General features: G+C 33.9%; 2 protein-coding genes across 3 annotated transcripts; one reads left to right on the plus strand and one right to left on the minus strand.

Moving 5' to 3' along the window:
- Positions 1-7983: 7983 nt before the first annotated feature.
- LOC137821119 (beta-galactosidase 5) lies at positions 7984-13434 on the plus strand. Of its 2 annotated transcripts, none has more exons than XM_068625560.1 (18): positions 7984-8533; positions 8607-8702; positions 8805-8917; positions 9014-9080; positions 9164-9256; positions 9404-9547; positions 9638-9726; positions 9804-9909; positions 10065-10152; positions 10513-10631; positions 10729-10893; positions 11027-11205; positions 11472-11581; positions 11687-11796; positions 11936-12046; positions 12134-12247; positions 12467-12669; positions 12987-13434. In XM_068625560.1, exons 1-18 carry the CDS (start codon positions 8357-8359, stop codon positions 13117-13119), a joined length of 2217 nt encoding a protein of 738 aa, XP_068481661.1. In that variant the 5' UTR covers positions 7984-8356; the 3' UTR covers positions 13120-13434. The 2 variants fall into 2 exon arrangements, with proteins under 2 accessions (XP_068481661.1, XP_090150932.1); XM_090294806.1 differs by having other exon boundaries at positions 8142-8533; positions 9812-9909.
- A 736-nt stretch (positions 13435-14170) lies between these two features.
- On the minus strand, positions 14171-15714 carry LOC137821120 (thioredoxin H-type 2). The gene is made up of 3 exons (XM_068625561.1): positions 15462-15714; positions 14606-14728; positions 14171-14482 (listed from the first exon to the last, which is right to left on the minus strand). The coding sequence occupies exons 1-3, from the start codon at positions 15546-15548 to the stop codon at positions 14324-14326; spliced, it is 369 nt and encodes a 122-aa protein (XP_068481662.1). The 5' UTR covers positions 15549-15714; the 3' UTR covers positions 14171-14323.
- Positions 15715-16010: the final 296 nt, after the last annotated feature.

Here is a 16010-nt window from a genome sequence, read left to right on the forward strand (position 1 = left end):
CTAAACTTCATCTCCTTCACCTCTCCTTGGGTTGGCCGAACCTCCCTAGCTTCATACATATCATGCACCTTCAAGATCAACACCACTCTTAGGAGGATCTTGCTCACACACCTTCATAGCTTCCGCACCACTTTTTCTTACATGATTCAAGAAGACCTTCATGAAATGTCATCAGAGAGTGTGTTTCTTGAGGTGTTCAAGGTCATTCTCTTGGTTGTGGTGTAAGTGATCAAGGTGTGATTGCTTAGTGGATATCCTCAGGGTTTCTGAGAAGACTGGATGTAGCTCTAGTTTTGAGTGAACCAGTATAAACAACTGTGTACAATATCTCTATCCCTATCTCTTTAAATTCAGTTTGTTTGTTGTTTGCTGGTATAAACAACCGATTGTTTCGAAGAAACAACCGATTGTTTTTCCTGGTATTATAGTTTTGCTTGCTGTTTTGGCTAACTGAATTGTTGAATCAATTGATTTCTGAAATAAGTTCATTCTAGCTTTGAAAATTTTGCGAAAACCCCTTTAAACCATTCACTCCCCCCCCTCTAGTTTAAAGCCATCTTTTCTAACATTTATTTCCATTGTTGAGAACGAAACAGCTACAGCCAAAAACTCTGAGATGATTGATGTTAGGCTTCCTTCCATTGAAGAGTTCATATGGAGTCTTCTTCAGAATAGGCCTAATAAGCACTCTATTCATCACATAACAAGAAGTACTCACTGCATCAGCCCAAAAGTACTTAGGAAGAGATGATTCACTAAGCATTGTCCTTGCTAGCTCTTGAAGAGACTGTTCTTCCTCTCTACCACACCATTCTGTTGTGGAGTTCTTGGAGCAGAGAAATTATGCAGAATCTCCATCTTTTCACAGAACTTGTTGAACTTCTCATTTTGGAATTCTCCTCCATGATCACTTCTAATAGAGCCTATGTTGCTTTTCTTTGTATTTTGCAACCTTCTTGCTAACTTCTTGAATGCAGAAAAGGCATCACTCTTTCATTCCAAGAAAAGAGTCCAAGTGAACCTAGAAAAGTCATCAAAAATAACAAGAGCATAGTAATTTCCACCAAGGCTCATAGTTCTTGATGGTCCAAAGAGATCCATGTGAAGAAGCTCAAGGGGTTTTAAAAAAGAAACAACGTTTTTTATTTTAAAAGAACTTTTCACTTGTTTCTCTTTTTGGCAAGCTTCACAAATATGGTCCCTCTCAAACTTGAGCTTTGGTAGCCCAATCACAAGATCCCTTGAAATTAACTTGTTCAAGTGATTCATGTGAATATGAGCAACTCTTCTATGTCAAAGCCAAGATTCATCTTGCTTGGATAGAAGACAACCAATTGAACATGGTGAAGAGATATCTAGAAGATACACATTATTGACTCTCTTACCTACCAACATTACCTCTTTGGTGTTGGGTAGACAGATTTCACATGTGTTTGTCTTGAACATCACTTGATATCCCTTGTCTCATAGTTGGCTAATGCTCAGCAGATTGTGCTTTAGTCATTCAACATAGAGCACATCATAGATGACCAAGATGTCTTTGTCTCCTATGGATCTTCTCCCAAGAATCCTTCCCTTGTTGTTGTCCTCATAGGTGACATGCCCTTCTTGCTTAAAGGAGATGCTCAGGAACTTTGATTTGTCCCTAGTCATGTGCTTAGAGCATCCACTATCCAAGTACCATTGTTGCTTGCTCTCCTCCAAGTTTTCCTACAAAGAAGATTTTCAAGTACAAAGATTTGGTCCCCTTATGAATGTGGGTCCATTTGGTTTACATTTATTAATTGAACCTTTACTGCACTTAGGAATCCACTTCATAAAGCCCCAAGGAACAACATATTTTCTGATTTTACAGAACCTCACAGAATGACCTCTTTTCATGCAATAGAAGCATGTAACAATCGGTTGTTTCGATGGTCCAATCGATTGTTTTTCTGAAATTTTCGAAAATGATTTTGAAAATCTATCTTGTTTGTTTTGTGGGCTAACACCCAATCCAGCTTTGCCAAAGACACAGTTTTGAGACGCCAAGACATTCTCAAAGTTGGATTGACCTTTAGAAAGCTTATCCACAGTTTTAACAAGATAGTGGACCTTTTTTTCAAGATTTTCGCAATTTTCACAAACAAGAGTATCACACTTGCAAGAGGAGTTTTTGTAAACAATTTCAAGGTTTTCAAAATCTATTTTTGAATTTTCTAATTCCTCTTCCAGTGATTTTACTCTGTTTTCAAGCCAGCTATTCATTCCCTTTAACCGATCGTTCAAGAGAGTCAATCGGTTGGCTTCTTCATGCGTTTCTTGAAAGGCTTGAAGCAATTGACTATAATTTTCAGAGTTTGAGGAGTTAGATGAACTTACACTACTTGAGTCATCTTCCTTTCTGGCCATGAAGCAGAGGTTGAGGCTTTTCTTGTTTTGCCTTCTTTTCCTTCTTGCTTGACTCTTTGACCTTGCCTCCTTTGGTTCATTATTTCCATGAGCAGCCTTGAGTGTGTCTCACATCTCTTTAGCAGTTTTGCATTTTGATACCCTGAAAAACTCATTAGTATCTAGTGCAGAAGCTATTATGTTTTGAGCAGAACAATCAAGCTTGGCCATTTTACATTCATCATTGGTCCATTGAGACCAAGGTTTTGCAATTAAAGAACCATTCTTTTTAAACTTTGGAATGAAAGGACCATTCTCAATTGAATCCCAAATTCCTTGATCAATAGATTCCACAAAGATTTTCATTTTGGCTTCCCAATACTTGTAGTTCAATCCACAGAATAAAGGTGGTTTGTAGATTGAAGCACCTTCCTCAAAAGATTGTTTTCGAGCCATAGAAAAAAAGATTTTTGGATCAACTTGAATAACTTTCAAGAACCAAGCTCTTGATGCCAATTATTAGAATATATGACCTTAAACGAGAAGGGGAGTGAATTGTTTAAGAGGGATTTTCGCAAACTTTGAAGGTATAATGAAAATCAATGCTGAATTACAGAGAAAAGAATCAAGGAAACAAATACCCAAAACTGTTTTAAGATGATATCAAAAAAATAATTTTTCTTTTAAAAAGATAGAGAGAGCTTATGCTTTGGATTCAATCAAGAGTGGATTACATATTAAATCTACCCCAGATCCTATCTAAAGACAACATAGCAACAACAAGCACAGCCTAGCCTTCATCATCCTTCAAAGGGTCTGGATTCTTCAAAGCTTGAACACCACTTGGTTCAACAATTAGTTCCCTTTATATAGGTTGAAACTAGGGTTTTCCTTTGTTCTGTTACACGTATCTAGGGTTCCTTGAAGAATGTCCCTGCGCCGCTATTACGCAATCTTAGCATAATCTAGCACATAAGACTTCCGTTAACTGGAGTGCAACGACTAACAGAATGGCCGCCTGGGTACCAACTTGTGCATCAAATCTCTGGGGCCATCTGTTTTGTGGGTGCCCTAAGTATTCACATGCCATGCATGCAGCTTCCCTTGGAAACTCTAACCCTCACGAGCCTTAGCGCCTTCAAGGACTATTTACTCGTGTCGCGCCTGAATGCGCTATACACACCACCTGCATGGATCCCTCGTGTCTTAGGGCTTCCTCTTATATCTGATGTTTTAGCTGGTAACTAGTATAACTCTAGGGCCCACCTTACGTGGCCAATCATAACTTCTCAAAACACCGACGTTCGATCTCTCCCTCTATTGGCGAGGTCCGATGTCGATCCCTAACGTTGATGTCTGAGGACTGGTCGGTACATATAACATAAAATAAGTTAGGATTTGTGTTTATTTAGGATTTTGGATATTCTAGAAAAAAATTATTTCAAATTTTCATTTAGGTATGACATTAAATAATTTAGGATTTGTATTTAATTAGGATTTTGAATAATTTAGGAATTTAATTTATTTCAAATTTGTATTTAATTAAAATATTAAATTATTTAAATTTTGTATATATTTAGGATTTTGAAAATTTTAGAAATATTATTTATGTAGCAAATAAAGTAATTTGAAATTTGTATATATTTAGAACTTTGAATGACATAGAAATTTAATTAATTTAGATTTTTATTTAGGAATAACATTAAATAATTTAAGAATTTTATTAATTTTCAATTTATATTTAAGAATGACATTAAATTTTTTGGACTTATATATTTATTTAGGATTTTGAAAAACTTAGAAAATTTTTATTTATTTGATATTTTTATTTAAGAATAATATTGAATTATTTAGGATATATATTTATTTAGAATTTTGAATAATTTAGGAAAAAATTTTTTAATTAAAAGTGACATTAAAATTTAGTGAATTTATATTTATCTAGCATTTTGAAAAACTTATTTATTTTATTTATTTTAGATTTTTATTTAAGAATAATATTGAATTATTTAGGATATATATTTATTTAGAATTTTGAATAATTTAGGAATTTTTTTTAAATTAAAAGTGACATTAAAATTTAGTGAATTTATATTTATCTAGCATTTTGAAAAACTTATTTATTTTATTTATTTTAGATTTTTATTTAAGTAAGAAAAAAAATAATTTAAGATTTTGAAATGACAATTTTTTTATATTTTATTTAAGTATGACATATAATAAGTTAGCATTTGTTTATTTAGGATTTTGAACAGTTTAAAAAACTATTTATTTTAGATTTTCATTTAAGTAGGACATAAAATAATTTTGGATTTATGTTTATTTAGGATTTTGAATAATTTAGAAATTTAATTTATTTAATATTTTTATTTAAGTAGGACATTATATAATTTAGATTTTGTATTTATATAGGATTTTGAAAATTTTAAAAATATTATTTATTTTGGATTAGTATTTAAGTAGGAAATAACATCATTTAAGAATGACATTAAATTATTTAGAATATGTATTTATTTAAGATTTTGAATAATTTAGGAATTTTAATAATTTTTAAGAATGATATTAAATTATTTAGAATATGTATTTATTTAAGATTTTAAATAATTTAAAAATATTAATAATTTTTTTATTTAAGAATAACATTAAATGTGCTCTTTACATGATGATTTTTTCTTTCTTGTACTCAAGAACTGGTCCATTGACAAACCCTTCAATGGCAGTTTTCATTGTCATAGTAAGACCCTTCAGAATAAGCCACCCAGAATAAGCCCCCAGTTTCCTTAAAATATATTGTAGGTCAAATTTTCTATGTTTTCCAAACTGCCACCGTAATAAAGATTAGAATTTGATTCTTGTAAATGATAAGAGGAATGAACACCACCACCACATGTAGAGTCAATGATAGTGCCAACACTCCTTTGGGAATTTTTTTTCCTACAGATAATTACTTTTCAATAGCTCCAATACCTCAATTTTCATGTTTCTGATAAGAACTTCATCAAAAACAATAAATGATGGAACCATAAACATAAACATATTGAGAAAAAAAAAACACTTCCAAAGTTGGATAAGAAGTCCAAATTAGTTGCAAAAGAGATGAACATAATATTGTGAAAAGATAAAGTAAGATGAACCCTAAATATAGATAACCAAAAAGATTTAAAAAAATGGAGCAAAGAAACTATAAAAAAATATGAAGAGGATCGACCGAAACATCAAAATCAAGAATTTTCATAAAAAAAACTCAAAAAAATCATGTTTATGGTGCGAAAAAACATAACAAACAGAGAAACAACAATATCAAGAACATGAAGCAAAGAAATCGTAAAAGATATGAAGAGAAACAGCAGAAACATCAAAAGCAAATGAACGTTCATATAAAAACCCCCAGAAAAATAAATTTTTATTGGCACAAAAAACATAACAAACAGAGAAGCACCAATATGAAGAAACACCAATATGAAAAACACTGAAGCAAAGAAACCGTAAAAGAGATGAAGAGAATATGCAGAAACATTAAAAGCAAGGAACTTTAATAACAAAACCCAAAAGATATGAAGAGAATCGACCGAAACATCAAAATCAAGAACTTTCATAAAAAAAACCCCAAAAAATCATTTTTATGGTGCGAAAAAACGTAACAAACATAGAAGCAACAATATCAAGAACATGAAGCAAAGAAACCGTAAAAGATATGAAGAGAATCGGCAGAAACATCAAAAGCAAATGAACGTTCATATAAAAACCTCCAGAAAAATTAAATTTTATCGGCAAAAAATATAACAAATAGAGAAACACCAATATGAAGAACACTAAAGCAAAGAAAACGAAAAATAGACAAAGAGAATCGGCAGAAACATCAAAAGCAAGGATCTTTCCTAAGAAAACTGAAAAAAAAAAAACATTTTTATAGTGCGAAAAACGTAACAAACAGAGAAGCAACAATATCAAGAACACCGAAGTAAAAAAAAAACGTAAAGGAGATGAAGACAATAAACAGAAACATCAAACAATCTAAAAAAATGATTAAATAATTATATGTTCTTTGAAAAAGTTAAAAGTTGAGAGTTTTTCTCAGAAACCCGAATATCAGAGAAGAAGATAAGAAACATAAAATGAAGAACATCAAAGTAACTGCAAAAAAAACACAAAATATCTCAAAAAAATAATTAAATAATTACATGTTCTTTGGAAAAGTTAAAAGTTGAGAGTTTTCCTCATAAACCCAAAGAACAAAGAAAAAGATAAGAATCAGAAGACGAAGAACATCAAAATAACTGCAGAAAATGCAAAATATCTCAAAAAATGTGTTTAATAATTACATGTTCTTTGAAAAAGTTAAAAGTTGTGAGTTTTCCTCATAAACCCGAAGAACAGAAAAGAAGATAAGAAACAAAAAACAAAGAACATCAAATAACTGCAGAAAACACATCAAAAAATGATTTAATAATTACCTATTCTTTGAAAAAGTTAAAAGTTATGAGCTTTCTTCAAAATTCCAAAGAACAGAGAAGAAGATGGGAAAAAGAAAACCAAGAACATCAAAATAACCGTAGAAAAAGTAAAAAAGAAAAACATTTTGCAGAAAAATATGAAGAGGTATGATATGGATGCACCAAAAATGAAAAGAAATGATAAAAGACTAACCTTTTATTCGGAAGAATGAAAGACGAAATGAGAAATGAAGATTTTCTGTTTATAGGAACTTATATAACCTCAAAAAGTCATTTTCAAATTCAAAAATCGCGCCATAAGAAACATACCTAAAAGAAGATATTTACGGTGATGGTAAGGCAACGAACAGAACGTGCGTAAGAGTGGTCAAATCGATGAAAATAGAGGATAGTAAGCTGAGATTTTTGGAAGGAATGGAGAAGAGAAGTGTTTTAGGAAAGTAGGAACTAAAGGATTGAGGGGAAGAGGGTGTATATCACACAAATTGTGCCATTTGTTATCCTTTTCATTAGTTCCTTCCTTGAGATATTTCTACATTTGGTAAATTTTGTTTTTTTATTTTTTGTTGGTTGATTTACGTATGATTGACAAGTGGCTAATATTACCTGTGAGTGATTCATAAGTATCAATAATTTTATAAGCATTTGAAAGATTTAACATCAGACGACAGAGGGAGACATATATGCAAACAAGAAAGAGTAGTTGGCGGCAATGTACAAGGTGTGCCAGAATGCACTCTTCAAAAATCGCCACATGAATGTGCTGTCACTTTTTCACTGAATCGCAGATAACTCAAACACTTTATCACAAAATAATTTATTTATCACTATATTTTACAGAACGTAATAAATATAGAACAGATTGCTTGAAACTAACACAAACTTCACGCACACCGTTGTTAAAATATATTCCTTCTGACACAAATAATTCAAAATGCATGATTGATTCAAGGATAAAAAAAATTAATTAGTTTAGCCATATATAATAATATTATTTAAAAATTCTTCATTCTTTTTCATTATATTATTTTTTAATGAAAATGTTTTAACCAAGATTAATAAAGTTAAGTAATGTTAACTGATTTTTGCTTACATTGACTTCGTTTACAAAAAGTTCATTGGAATGATATATATTTCCAAAATTAACCAGTAACAAGCCATTCAAATTTAAAAATAATAGTTGCATAATAAATGGGGAAAATCTAGGAAAAAGAAAGTGAGTGACAGTTCAACTAAAGAAAACTAGTATCAGTGTCAAGGAAAAATAAGAACACCATTAAAAAATGCATTTAAGAGAATCCCAAATCTGACACAAATAATTAATAAAGTAGCAGAACAAGGGGTAGGGGGGTGTGAAGTGTGAAGTGTGAAGTGGAACTTCTTTCCAGTAGTAGAATCCATAGTTGCTGGTGGTGGAGAGTGTTTCAGATCATAGATTACACCGAAGAAGAGAACCTCAACCAACGGCTAAACCTTGCTCTTTTTTATAACATTTCCCTCCACTCAGCTAGCTAAAGCCTAAGCCTAAAGACATGGAAACCATTACCATTTCAGTTTCCAAGTTACTGACATTGTTTTTCACTCTCTTGTTTGTGGGGTCTCAGCTGATACACTGCAATGTCACCTACGACAGAAAGTCTCTTCTCATCAAAGGCCAAAGGAGAATCCTCATTTCTGGCTCCATCCACTATCCCAGAAGCACCCCTGATGTATGTCTCTCATTTTCTATACTCTTTTATGTGTTTCAAATGCTTTGTTTGCTTCAAATGTATGTGGTTTCAGATGTGGGAGGATCTAATTAGGAAAGCCAAACATGGAGGCCTTGATGTCATAGACACTTATGTCTTCTGGGATGTCCATGAACCATCTCCTGGCAATGTACTACTCTGGATCTTCCTTTCTCCCCATTAATCAACCTTAATTTAAAAAAAAATAACATTTTTTTGGTTCTTTGTGAATTTTTTATATGTTGGGTTGCAGTATAATTTTGAAGGAAGGTATGATCTAGTACGGTTTATTAAGACGGTGCAGAAGGTGGGACTTTATGCCAACCTTCGAATTGGACCTTACGTGTGCGCTGAGTGGAACTTTGGGTACATTTTGTTTCCATAATCCATATCTCTCTATCTCTCTGTTAATGTGAGATTTGGTTGTGATTCATAATCTCGTTCTTTAATGGTGTACTTTAGAGGAATTCCTGTATGGTTGAAGTATGTTCCTGGTATAAGCTTTAGAACGGATAATGAGCCTTTCAAGGTTGGATTTGCATCTCATTCTCATGGCTTCTCTCCGTTGATTCATGTCTTGGATAATCTGACTTTGCTGTTTTTCATTCTTAGGCAGCAATGCAAGGTTTCACGCAGAAAATTGTCCAGATGATGAAGAGTGAGAAGTTGTTTCAGTCTCAGGGTGGTCCAATAATTCTCTCTCAGGTATGCGATTCACTTCATTGTGTGGTATAAGTGAAGAAATACTCAAAAAAACTGGCCTGGCACTCACGTGCATTCATACCAATGAATTGTTATTTCAGGAGACATCTTAAACTGTGTTTTTTTCTCCAATTCTCTCGTGTTTTTTAGATTGAGAATGAGTACGGACCAGAGAGCAGGGCAATGGGAGCTGCTGGTCGTGCATACTTAAACTGGGCTGCAAGCATGGCTGTTGGATTGGGGACAGGAGTGCCCTGGGTGATGTGCAAGCAAAATGATGCCCCAGATCCTGTGGTAAGTCCTCTCCCTCTCTTGCTTGTCTCGTTTGCTTTATTGTTAATTTGTTTGAGGGTTGAATATGATCTATCCAATTTTCCGTTACAGATCAATTCATGTAATGGTTTTTACTGTGATGATTTCACTCCAAATAAACCTTACAAGCCTAGCATGTGGACTGAGTCTTGGAGTGGCTGGTAAGCTGTACAGTGTAATTTGAAGTTGTTTCTGTAACTTAAGATTCGGTTGGGTGATTTTTTCCTATGATCACAAGGTTTACAGATTTTGGTGGCCCAATTCACCAGCGACCGGTTCAGGATCTATCATTTGCAGTTGCTCGTTTCATTCAACAGGGTGGCTCATATGTGAATTATTACATGGTTGGCCACCTTCTATGTTTTTCTTATTATTTTTATATAAAAAAATCTCTCAATTTCTTGGATAAGGCTCAGTTCTTTTTCCCTCTTGTGATGAAACATTGGCTGACTTACTTTAAAATCTGAATTTCGCCTATGTTCTTAATGAAAATTGATAGTATCATGGAGGAACTAACTTTGGACGATCAGCTGGAGGCCCATTCATTACTACAAGCTATGACTATGACGCTCCAATTGATGAATATGGTGAGAAAACTAAGCTTATATTGAGTTTTTTTATTTATTATTTGTTTGCTCCGTGATTCATTGCCACTTATAGATATAGTTACTGCTGGGCTGTGAATCGCAGTTCTTCTGTTGAAGTGTATTTTATAATGGCATCCCCCAGCCTATGAAGTAATGTATCATCATTCTTCAGTAAAAGCATTTATACATATGATCTTTAAATCAAATTATCTATTGTACTATTTCAGTATTTTCTTCTCTCATAGAGACATTTAAAATGCACGAACTGGCACTGGATTATGTTCCATAAGTTGCGGCCACAAAGATAGTTCAATATTATATTTTGTTGCATCCTGACCCAATGTACCTTGTTGTGTTTAGGTTTGATCAGGCAACCAAAATATAGTCACTTGAAGGAGCTTCATAGAGCTATCAAGCGGTGTGAACATGCTTTGGTTTCTTCGGATCCCACAGTTGCATCGTTAGGAAATCTACAGCAGGCAAGTTGCCTCTGTTGTGAAGCAATTGTTCTCTTGACATTTTGTGCTTGTTTATAGATAAGTTAGCCCTGTCTCTATGTGCTTGGAAATTTTCCAGGCTCATGTATACTCTTCAGGTACTGGAACGTGTGCAGCTTTTCTAGCAAACTATAATGCAAAGTCTGCTGCCACGGTGACATTCAATAACAGGAACTATGATTTACCTCCTTGGTCCATAAGCATCCTTCCTGATTGCAAAACTGATGTATTTAATACTGCAAAAGTAAGAATACTTCACGAGACCTTTTAAAGCTATGAAGTGTGATGAAAACATTTGTTGCCCGTCAGTACTATTTCTTGTCAGCCTTTCCCTATCTTCATAAAGAAATTGACTGGATTGTTATGTCTTCATGAAGGTGAAAGTTCAAACTTCACAGGTAAAAATGCTTCCTTACAATACTAAGTTGTTCTCATGGGAGAGCTATGATGAAGATCTATCTTCTCTGGCCGAGAGTTCAAGGATTACATCTCCTGGACTCTTAGAACAACTCAATGTTACCAGGGACAGCAGTGACTACCTATGGTACATAACCAGGTAAGTTGCTTGATTTTTAAAAAGCTACCAAATGAATTGAATTCTGGGGTTGTCTGCATAATGACAAAATAAATTATGCAATGCCTATAGTAACACGATGCTGATTTATGACGAAGAAATTGCTTTTTTATTTTTCAAGAAGTTCCTGAACTTAGCCACTTTTGGCATATTTCAGATTTAAATTACTTATCAGATAGATTCTGTTATCCTACCTTGTCAGCTTCAGCATTTAATCTTACTGTTTTTTTCTGGTTGGCATGCTGCAGCATTGACATAAGTTCATCAGAAACCTTTCTTCGAGATGGACAAAAACCCAGCATTAACGTGCAGTCTGCAGGACATGCTGTTCATGTGTTCGTTAATGGGCAATTTTCAGGTTTTTCCAATCGTAGTTGAATGTGAAGTTATTTTGTTAAGAAATCGCAATTTTGCATATTGAATGATTCCGAGTTAAGCTGTAGGTGAACGGTTTCCTTTACAGGGTCGGCTTTTGGGACAAGGGAGCAGAGAAGTTGCACATTTAATGGACCTGTAGATCTCCACGCTGGAACAAATAAAATTGCTCTTCTCAGCGTGACTGTTGGATTACCTGTTAGTACTTACTTAGTACCATGCTTGTAAATCCAACTTGCAGTGGACTATTATTTTCTAGTTAGTATTTTTAGTACATTGTTTTGCTTGACCATTATGTTACTGGTCATTGATTGATTTTCCGTTTTTTCATTGGAAGAATGTTGGTCGGCATTATGAAACATGGGAGACAGGGATCACTGGTCCAGTTATGCTACATGGTCTTGACCAGGGACAGAAAGATTTAACATGGAATAAGTGGTCATATAAGGTCTGAAGCACTCAAATTTGTTAGTCTGACATGTGTGTTTGTAAGTTTCAATTAATGGGACCAGAAAATGTTTTCTAATTACAATAGGTTGGCCTAAGAGGAGAGGATATGAATTTGGTGTCTCCCAATGGAGTCTCGTCTGTTGATTGGGTCCAAGAATCACAAGGTACACAAAGTCGGTCGCAATTGAAATGGTACAAGGTGAGAGAACAGTTACTGGTTTACATAATAAGATATGAGTTATTCATACAATACAACAGTTTATTTTCATGTGTATTTCTTTTTTCACGTCATTCATTACATTTCACATTTCTCTATCTTGGTTGTAAGACTTGTTCCTTTAAAACTTGATAGAAATAAAAACTGTTGCATGTGCTATAGTCTTCAACTAGAAGCTTACTATTAACTTGGGACCTCCAGGCATATTTTGATGCACCCGGCGGAAAGGAACCACTGGCTCTGGACCTAGAAAGCATGGGTAAGGGTCAAGTATGGATCAACAGGCAGAGCATAGGGAGATATTGGATGGCTTATGCAAAGGGTGATTGTAATTCTTGCACATATTCTGGGGCCTTTCGCCCTGTAAAGTGCCAACTTGGTTGTGGCCAACCCACTCAACGATGGTACTGCTTTTCTGTAAAGGATGATATCATATAAATTATTAACTTGCTTTACTTTGTCTTTAGCATTTTGCTACTGTTTAGAGCCGTTGAACTTGTGGAGTCTGACATATCAATGTCACGTGCAGAGTGAAAGAATAGTGCGCGGCCTTTTATCTTTTTGTGTGTTTATCTTTTGGTCGTGTCAGTATCATTACCCTCCAGATACGAGTAATGATAATGCCACAACATTTTTTTGTAGTGTGCCAGATCCAATGCTACTAAATATTATTTTGTGAGAGGTTAATGATTTGACCAGTTTTGTGTTTGGAATTTGGCAGGTATCACGTTCCAAGGTCCTGGCTGAAGCCAACGAAGAACTTGATAGTAGTGTTTGAAGAATTAGGCGGAAATCCATGGAAAATATCTTTGGTGAAGAGAATGGTACATACTCCGGCAGTTCATGGGCAGTGAACCCAATTCAGGGAATTAAAGAGCCTCTGTGAATTCTATGGCTTTCGTTGGGATTGGTTGAAACAATAAGTCATCTTGGGAATAAATCAGCTTCTGTTGGCAGTGGCATGGTTTTTCAACGCTACAATACAAGTGTTTATCGTTAGTTCTATGGTTCCCAACACCCACTTTTCTTGATCTTGCGTTGAAAAAGGAGCACCGTGATTCGTGCAAGCAAAAGATGTACTCGGATTATCTGTAATTTATTCTTTTCAACTACAACCTATGTATTTTCACTAAGTTATTGTTGTGTTTATTAAAAGGACCAATTGAATATGTTTATCGTGAATATATCAGGGGAATGAGTCAAATAAAAATGAGTCATATAATTAAGAAGAAACTGGTTATTATCCTCACTTTGCTTTGCATTTTGTGTTGGTTTAACTAGAATTTTTGTGTACTCCATGCTCCCAAATAGAGTTTAAGATTTGATGGTTCATTTTCCTATCAATTTGTTCGCATCCAAAATGAAAATAAAAATAAAGAGTGAAATAAAATTGAAAAAAACACCACATCATGCTTCACAATGATGCGGGAGTTTGCAATGATTCAGATCAATTTTAGTTAGCAAGCACTCTGTTGAATTCATACAAAGTATAAGTAGTCGTAAAATAAATACATATGTGAGAAGAATGCATGTTGTGATACAAAGTTCCATAAAAAATATTCTTACATTTATTGTATATAAGAACATTCTTCTAACGTTTTTTTTACTCCCCGCATGGTTTGAAGCAATCATATTGTAACAAGACAAACATATTGTAACAACTTCTAACTACAACTATGTCTTGTTGGTTCCCTATAGTTCATTGTAATTTGTAATTCCTTCTTAGTTATAAGTTGAATTGCATCACAATCTAATCTTTTACATATTAAGTCAACATCTAAAATTAAAATTATTACTATTAATGGTGACATTGCATCACAATCTATGCAGTTTCTCTTACTAGGTTACTAGGTTTCAGATCCGGATCTTCCTTCTCCTAGGTTCATTAGCTAAAAGAGTTTCAGATGGGACACTGCAACAATTTCATTCATTTACACATAACCCAGTTCATGTTTTACTAACTCCATATCCAAGCTGAAATCATCCAAACAGACTCAAAAACAGTAAAAGCACACTGACTCGAATAAATATAGTTATTATTATTCTCAACACATTCATTCATATGGAACTTTCTGCACCACCACCACTGGTTGCATGTTTGGCTATTGCCAGTTGCAGCTCATCTTTCTTGGCTCCCACAACCTTGTCCACCAGCTTTCCCTCTTTCAAGAACAAGAAGGTTGGCATAGCCTCCACCTTCCACTCTGTTGAAACAGACTGAAGAAACCAAAGTGATTGCAATATTAAGTTAAGGAAATTCCTCAAAGTACTTTAGGATTGATTCAGGGTAAAAAATAAGTAAAATCATGTTCTGTGGAAGATTTAGATATTCATATTCACCTCCAGTTCATCCACATCCACCTTGAGAAAGGTCACATGGGGAAGCTTTTTAGCAATCTCCGCCAGAATTGGAGCAATGAATCGGCATGGACCGCACCAAGAAGCAGTAAAGTCCACCACAATCTATTAACCAAATATCCTTTCAGTATTTTTAATAGTTTAAAATTGCTTATGAAAAGATAAACCATTTTAAAGAATCACAAATCATGCTAATAATGACACAGATCAAAGATAAATCATTTTAAAGAATCACAAATCATGCTAATGACACAGATCTTCAACAACCAAATAAATCACAAAGACAGCTAAAGATTTCACTAACAAAGGGCACCTTCAGGGGATCACCATCCTCTGCAGCTACTTTTAAACAGCAACAGCCCAGACTTATAAAGCACATGCAAATTCAAACTTCAATCACAGGCATTTCATTTTATTAAACATATCAATCAACACCTTTCAAAATACAAAATTCGAAAAATCAAAGTAGATTTAGTAACTTTTGGATAGACGACCACAGAAAAAGCTAATAAACAACAAATTATATTTCTAAAAAGCACACTCATGACAAGAATTCAAACAAAGGAGGCAATATGACAAAATTAAAAAAAAAAAGAAAAAAAAGGGTGAAATACAATTATAAAAAAAAACAGGGAAACAGCTATGGAAGACACAATACAATGATCACTAACCAACCAATAGCGATTTCACAAAAACAGAAGAGATGTATAGTCCTTTAAGGCAAGAAAGACAAGGGAATTTTCTTATTGGAAAACCCTAATGTTCATTGTGCCTGTGCAAATTATCACATAACAAGGGGGGAATGAAACTAGAGAAGAAGTTAAGAGTAAAAATTAACCAGTTTTTTAGATTCTTCTCCCTTCTTGAGATGTTCATTCCACGCACTAACGGTGTGGACACCAATAACTTGTCCCTCTTCAGCCATTCTTCTTTTTCTCTTCCTCTTTCTTCACAATCACCACACTTTGGATTCCTTTTTCTTTTATAGAGCAGTAGAGAAGAAGAACCTGCATCTTTATATTTATATATAATAGTTATCGTATTATTAAAATGTTAGTAAAACTCCGTGTTCACGCGCTTGTGGCGAGTTCACATTTGAGTGACGCATGTACCCATGTCAAGGGCTACCTAGTAATTTGTTGTGTGACTCAGAGGTGACATCATCCATTAAGGCACGGACAAGAGATAATTACAAAAGGCCAACTCAAATTCTTACACCTATTTCTTTGTGATTCTGATTATTTTATTCATATTATTTATTACTGAAACGTGTGTCAGATTTTAATCTCAAACTATCTCTATATCCTATTAATGGCCCTGCAAAAATAAATATAAAAAAAATATTATTTTTATTTTAATATAATACTTATTTACTTTTATTGTATCT

Source organism: Phaseolus vulgaris, chromosome 9, assembly GCF_051622355.1.
Source record: "Phaseolus vulgaris cultivar YP4 chromosome 9, ASM5162235v1, whole genome shotgun sequence".
NCBI classification, from domain to species: Eukaryota; Viridiplantae; Streptophyta; class Magnoliopsida; order Fabales; family Fabaceae; genus Phaseolus; species Phaseolus vulgaris.

What these genes read in the sequence shown, in the direction of transcription:
- LOC137821119 (XM_068625560.1), top strand. Translation starts at nt 8,357, where the DNA reads ATGGAAACCATTACCATTTCAGTTTCCAAGTTACTGACATTGTTTTTC. An exon ending in ACTGAGTCTTGGAGTGGCTG is followed by an intron (nt 9,727 to 9,803) that starts GTAAGCTGTACA and finishes TATGATCACAAG; the next exon opens with GTTTACAGATTTTGGTGGCC. An exon ending in GCGTGACTGTTGGATTACCT is followed by an intron (nt 11,797 to 11,935) that starts GTTAGTACTTAC and finishes TTTCATTGGAAG; the next exon opens with AATGTTGGTCGGCATTATGA.
- LOC137821120 (XM_068625561.1), bottom strand. Translation starts at nt 15,548, where the DNA reads ATGGCTGAAGAGGGACAAGTTATTGGTGTCCACACCGTTAGTGCGTGG. An exon ending in GAGAAGAATCTAAAAAACTG is followed by an intron (nt 14,729 to 15,461) that starts GTTAATTTTTAC and finishes TTTGGTTAATAG; the next exon opens with ATTGTGGTGGACTTTACTGC. An exon ending in TGGATGTGGATGAACTGGAG is followed by an intron (nt 14,483 to 14,605) that starts GTGAATATGAAT and finishes TGGTTTCTTCAG; the next exon opens with TCTGTTTCAACAGAGTGGAA.